Raw genomic sequence first — 7,050 nt, 5'->3', positions numbered from 1 at the left:
ATATATATATATATACCACTGCTGCCTATTCGACTAGGCATAAGCATGTTTCTCAGGTCAGAGCATCTCTTTGCAATGATGTCATTACTGTATTTGATGATTGAATGATGAATGAAGTTGGCAAATTAATTGTTTCTGCACAGCTATCCCTAGGCACCACACAGGCCTTAAGAGGCTCTGCCAGGCACTTCCCAGAACACAACCTATGGAAAATGTTCTGTTGCTTGTTATATAAGCCCCATGAGGCTTTCTGTTTCATAAATTGGGCAAGGGGAACTCCTTTGTCTGTAGTGCATTTGCCTCTGACAAGAAATATAAATGTCAGGTCCTGCTACTTCAGTGTGTAAAGCATGAACTGCATCCTGGGAGGATGATGTGAGTACTCCTGTGTTTGTCCAGGTGTATTCTTCAGTTCCTTCTCATTCTTGCTGGGCCATACTTGAGTCCTCCCTTGTCTTTGGGACAGCTCTTTTTTTTAAATAGACCTAAAAGATTAAAATATTGACTAAGAATATCATGGTGTGTGAGCATAAGCAGGTAGAGACCTTTGAGAGCCTTTGCTGATCAAGAAGAGAAGACAGAAAGCACACAGGAATGTGACTTGCTTAGAGAGATTATTTAGGTGTGGCTAGATTTATCAAGGAGAAGTTGTCCACTCCGAACCCTATAACTCCACTGCTTCACATTTGACTGTGTCCAGTGGAATGTGAGATCAGGGAAACACAGAATGGCTCAGCTACTATTTTTAGAAACGATGTTTAGGGACATTTGCCACAAATTTGAATCTGAACCCCCTTCTAAATATCATGACTGAAAAGATTCAAAGTCACTAATCTGACACCAGTGTCAGGTTATACAGCTTTTGATGATAACAGCTTTGAGCATGTTTTTAACATGGGGCATCTTTCTTTCCTACTGTAGGCAGGGGTCTGTTCTACAAACACACATCAAATGCTACGGTTGCCTACTTCAGGGTAAGTCTACTTACTCTCAGAAGGAATAATACCTGTAGAAAAATGATTATCTTCTTTGCCTAAGACCAAACCATACTCATTTTAGAGATAATACTAAATCTAGTCTTTAAGGATATAAAAAGTATTATTGTATGGTTTCTTAAACTAGAAGAGATTTTTAAGAAGAATAATTAACCTGGAAGGAGTAAGGAATGGATACTTTCCCAACATTCAAGAAAGTTGCTGTGAGTACCCATTGGCAAGGTTCTTGTCTAGCAGCAGAGCAGTGACTTCTCAAAAGATAAAGAGCACAAAGAAAACAGGTCTGTCATATATCAGCTTTGAAACTGAGATAAGTTCCTTAATGTAGCTAGCCTTCAATTGCTAGTCTATAGGTCTGATTGGTAATAGTGATGGCCACTTTCCTAGATAATGTTTTAAAAAATAACCATGTTTTTAAAAGATGTGTATATCTTTGAAACAAAATAAGTATTCATTAGTTTGTATGTAAAGAAAGATAAAAGAAGGAAGAGAGGAAGGAAGAAGGAAGAAAAGAAAGAAGGAAAGCAGGCATATTGTTGATGTTATTGTTTAATGTCATTAATTCTAGATGAATTAAGGGAAAAAGCCCCTCATCTCTAGGCATCATGCATTCTACTTAGACAGTTCACCTCAGAGATAGTATTTCTTGACTTTATTCTACTTCTATTTGGGTCACTTTTCTGTCACTTTATTGGAGTGACCTGACTCTGTTGCCTTTTTACTGATGTTTCTCTTGGCTAATATTTCTGAGTAGTCTCTGTCTTCTTAGGATAAAAAGATCCAAATTATCCAGGGACAGAGCTGTGAAAGACCTGGGCATTTGGGCAAGCTCAGTTAATAAATGTTTATATGCAAATAATTTCAAAGTACTAATATCAAATTAAGATTGTTCCAGATGTAGGTTTCAGAAATGTAAAATAATGAAAGATTTTAATTAGAATTTGCAGTTCTGCTAAGTATGCTTCCAAGTATCACATTGCTGCATTGCACAGGACAGGTTATGTTTGCTGTTCTTGATTCTGTTAAAATAATTGTGAATTTCATTTTACAGATGTCCATGAGGTATTGTACAAATTATTTTAACCAGTAAAACTAATATGAAGTAAAGTCAGATTGACATAAATTGTTATGATTTATAATACAAACCCTTTTCTGTTATTTTGCAGAAGGAAATGCATAGTGAGAGTATATTAATTAAAGATATCACAAGAGTTCAAAATATAAAAAGTGCTCAAAGGAAATGCCATAGGAAAATATTTATAACATGAATATATGTTTAATATATCTCTAAGTTGTTGTTCCTGGCAAAGAAGGTGATTATTCCCCCACAGATAGCATTCCTTCTGAAAACTAAGTAGACTTACCTTTGAGGAGGCAATGATAGCATTTGATCTGACCCCTGCCTACCATAAGAAAGAAATTTACCCCACAATAAGCACACTCAGAGCTTTCAGAAAAATAATCTGATACTGGTGTTCAGACTGTTGAGTTTGAATCCCTTTGAAGTCAGATAGTCTCAAAGCTATGAGGAATCGTTCCATAGTGACTCAGTTTATCCTGCTCGGCATCCCAAACACAGAGGGTCTGGAAACCATGCTCTTTGTCCTGTTTTTGTCTTTCTACATCTTCACTCTGATGGGAAATTTATTAATCTTACTGGCAATTATCTCCTCCAGTCGGCTTCACACCCCCATGTACTTCTTCCTATGTAAACTGTCTATTTTTGACATATTTTTCCCTTCTGTGAGCTCTCCCAAGATGCTGTTCTACCTCTCAGGAAACAGCAGAGCCATCTCCTATGCAGGCTGTGTGAGCCAGCTCTTCTTCTACCATTTCCTTGGTTGTACTGAGTGTTTCCTGTACACAGTGATGGCCTATGACCGTTTTGTGGCCATATGCTACCCACTACGCTACTCAATAATTATGAGCCACAGAGTATGTGCCATCCTGGCCACGGGGACATCATTTTTTGGCTGCATTCAGGCGACTTTTCTAACTACTCTCACCTTCCAGTTGCCCTACTGTGGTCCAAATGAGGTGGACTACTACTTCTGTGATATCCCTGTGATGCTAAAGCTGGCTTGTGCAGACACATCAGCCCTGGAGATGGTGGGGTTCATCAGTGTGGGCCTGATGCCACTCAGTTGTTTTCTCCTCATCCTCACCTCCTACAGCTGCATCGTCTGCTCTATTCTGCAGATCCGCTCTGCTGAGGGCCGTCGTAGAGCCTTCTCCACCTGCAGCGCCCACCTCACTGCCATCTTGCTTTTCTACATGCCTGTTGTCCTCATATACTTAAGGCCAACTCCAAGCCCTTTGCTGGATGCAACTGTGCAGGTCTTAAATAATCTGGTCACCCCTATGCTAAATCCATTGATCTACAGTCTCAGGAATAAAGAGGTGAAATCGTCCCTGTGGAAGGTCCTACATAAACCTGCGTTTCTTCCTGAGCAGTTGTAATGAATGACTCGTCATGAATATTTCATCTCTATATCAAGGAAGGTATAACAGCTTTACTTGGTTTTCATAGATCTATTTGAAATTATACTAATTTTACTATGTAAAGGGCTCTGAGGCAAAGGGCTGAAATGAGACTTTTAAAAGAATGACCAAGGAATAAACAGTAGAAAGAGACTGGAGGTTTTGTGACTCTAGAAACTACTCTCCTGTGGATATTATACTATTGATAAAGGATATTATACAGGTGATGCTCCACCTGGCAAGCAGAGCACCCTATGCACTCTGTCCATATTTTTGATATTGCTGTTGCTGTTGCTTATTTTTGAGATCATATATATATATGTATATATATATATATATATGTTTTTTTGTTTTTTTGTTTTTCTATTAGATATTTTCCTTATTTACATGTCATATGATATCTCCTTTCCCAGTTTCTCCTGCAAAAAATAAAATAAAATAAAATAAAAATTAAAAAAAAACAAAATTATATTTTAATGACAAAATGTCTCCCTTTCTTTTATCCCTCCCATTTCCCTCTCCCCACTATGTTCCTTGTTTGGACATCTTAATTTTTCATATCCCTTTTCACCCTTCATCCTTTTCTTTGCCCTCTTTGTGTAGTGATTTTTCATTTTGGATGTAGTTAAGTTTTCTCCAAATGTATGCTTTAGAGAAGACATTTTACAATCTACCCAGTTACTGAAAAGAGTCACGTTCTTGTGGATCCAAATAGCATCTTGTTATTTATGAGTCATAAAAAGTTGTATATAGAGAAAAGCTTTTGGTCAGATCCTGAAGATGGGTTTGGCCAAATCAGAGGTACCAGCATGCTAGCCTACTTAGCAAACATTGCCGGTTGGGTTGAGGCTGAATGCTGGTATTGCATATGAATGAGAAGAGAGAAAGGCTAGTGGGATCTTTTGGAGATGAGACAAGACTGTTAGAAAACTGGAACCTGAGTTAGCCTTGCTCAGTGCAATGAGTGACAATGGTAGATCTATGCTATAGTTGTATGGTGTCATTGACTTCTCTGTTTACTGAAAGTGTTAAGCTTTCGATTACTTTCATGCATTACTTGATTTTATTTTTCTCAATATGCTCTCCAAGACAAGTGTGCTATTTCAATCCACCAAGTTTACATTTTTGGCTTAATAAGAAGACTACTTTGCTTGTGGAATATAGTTGCTATTAAGTTTGTTGAATGAATTCTAGAGTGATATAATGATGATGATGATGATGATGATGATGATGATGATGATGATGATGATGATGATAATGATAATAATAATAATAATAATAATAATAATAATAATAATAATGATAATAATAAACAGCACAGGGAAGAACACCATAAAAGAGAAGGCAGGAAGCAGCATGGAGATCAGTCTTCCTTCAGCTTTACTCACTAAATGGGTGTATCCAAGGAAAGCTTTTAGACTAATCTAGCAACATGACCTCTCTTCCTCCAGCCACTGAAATGAACTGTAGGGATGCTGAAAGGGTGTTGCTGAAAGGTAGCAAACCTTCACCCCAGCCAATACTCTTGATATTCTCTGTTATTTCCCCTTGTTTGTCAGTTTAAATAAGAGAAAGAGAACCTGGAGGAGCTAGTGAGATGGCTCAGCAGTTAATGCAGATTGCCCTGGCATAGGACTCACTCAGGATCCATTCAATTTCCAATATCTACACCAGGTGGATCCTAACCTCCTGTATCTCCAGCTCCAGGGGTATTCAGTGACTCTGGACTCCAAGAGAACCTGCAGTCATGTGTACATACCCTGGCATAGACACACATTCACACACACCATTTAAAAAAAATGTTTTAAAGAGGAAACCAGAAATATATATCAAATTATTTCATGTTTTCTGCATGTCTATCATCTCTTTCCTTATTTCCTGGTTATAATTTATTATTAGGCATGATAATCTTACAATAATAATAATAATAATAATAATAATAATAATAATAATAATAATAATTATAACAATAATAGAATGAGTCCTTCTCACTTTTTTCCCTATTCACTTGGATTTCATTTTAAAGACACTCTGTTAAGACACAGGGTGACGAGGTAAAGATTCTAAACCTTCCTGCTGGTAGTAAAATTCTGTAGGTTAAAATAAGTAAATAAATAAAAGCAGGTATACAACTAACAGTGAATCCAAGAATAAGATTGTGACCTGGGTAGGAAGTGAAGGCAAAAGAAATGTCCCTCACCTCAACCCCGCACCACCTCCTGGTACAGGAAGTAGTTTCACAGAAATGAAGTTGATGATTGAGCATTGCTTACTTACACGCTGCATCTGAATAATGGCTAACATACTCTATTCATGAAGAACCAACATGTTTTGTCTCCTTTGGAGTGTCGGTGAGAGTTAATTCCTTGAATTGGTATTACTTAACTGTTTGTGATTTAAAGGGGAATAGCTTTTGAAGGAAGATAAAATCCACATGACCTCTGTTTGCTAGTCTCATATACAAGTCACCCTCTTGTTCTTAGATTGGAGGAAAAACTTTTCTAAAATGACTGCCTACGTAAGCAATTCAATCTCTCTTAACCTTAGCTGCTCTGAAACTTGCTGGGAGTTCTCATGTCTTCATGGAGAGTCTGAGCTGCCTCTTCATGTAAACAAGCCACTCTAGAAAGATCTTTCAAAATGGTATTTATTTTTTTAGATACTAAAAAACAGGAAATAATGCCAATGAAAACTCCATTAAAGAAATATGATGACATATATAGTCCTCTTCCTAAAAAGGGAAAATGAAACAAATGAATTTCCCACAAAAATCACTCTTATCTCCTGTCTTTAATTCCTCCTGGAAATCAGCATTTTCACTCTTTCTCTATTTTTATTTCTTTATTTATTTTTAGTTTTACCATATGTTTGCTTCCCTAAATATTATATCATAAGACTTTTATGTTATTGTATTGAATTTCTTTCTTTGATTTACTGTTCATTGATTTAGTGTTCCTTTTTGGATTTCTACATGGTTATATATGTCTGGAATTATTTTCTACTACCAAAGTTGGTAGCCCAAGATAAAGGTATGCTAACTTTGTCTCTGTGTAGTATCCTGCTATGTGTATTTGTCAGTATTTGTTCATTTTACTCATTAATAAAGAAGTTCCTAAAGTCTAAGGAGTCTTTTATTTTAAATTATTTTGATGAGTTATTTATGCTTTTCCTATGTGCACACAAAACATGGGTAGACAACCTCCAACCTCTTCTTATTCCACCATGAAAGAAGTAAAATTGGTCAGTTTACTTCATTTGGATTTTGCAATAACTTACACTGACATGGGATTTAGGTATAGGCAATTCATTTGGAAGATTCTCTCAGGAAGCAGGCTAATAGAGTGGTAATGTAGGATAGGAAGGGATAGTTAGTTAAGCAAATGTCTGTGGCTTAACACTGAGGAGCTGGGTCTCGAGTCCATTGGGAATCTGTTCAGAGATGGTCTAGATTAATCAGCAAGTTGTTCCACTAGCCCACATTTTCTAGTGAATGTTTCTTGGAGTGATAATTATGTGACATTTTAAAATGTTCCATGTATATATGGACTGAAAAGGACTTCCTTTGTCAGAAACT

General features: G+C 36.8%; 1 protein-coding gene across 1 annotated transcript; it reads left to right on the top strand.

Moving 5' to 3' along the window:
- Nucleotides 1-2,470: 2,470 nt before the first annotated feature.
- Nucleotides 2,471-3,510, top strand: LOC116072644 (olfactory receptor 149-like). Its single transcript, XM_031344099.1, has one exon. It carries the CDS (start codon nucleotides 2,520-2,522, stop codon nucleotides 3,453-3,455), a length of 936 nt encoding a protein of 311 aa, XP_031199959.1. The 5' UTR covers nucleotides 2,471-2,519; the 3' UTR covers nucleotides 3,456-3,510.
- The last annotated feature ends 3,540 nt before the right edge of the window (nucleotides 3,511-7,050 follow it).

This window comes from Mastomys coucha, unplaced genomic scaffold (genome assembly GCF_008632895.1).
Source record: "Mastomys coucha isolate ucsf_1 unplaced genomic scaffold, UCSF_Mcou_1 pScaffold23, whole genome shotgun sequence".
NCBI lineage: Eukaryota > Metazoa > Chordata > Mammalia > Rodentia > Muridae > Mastomys > Mastomys coucha.
This window is presented reverse-complemented; position numbering and strand designations above follow the sequence as displayed.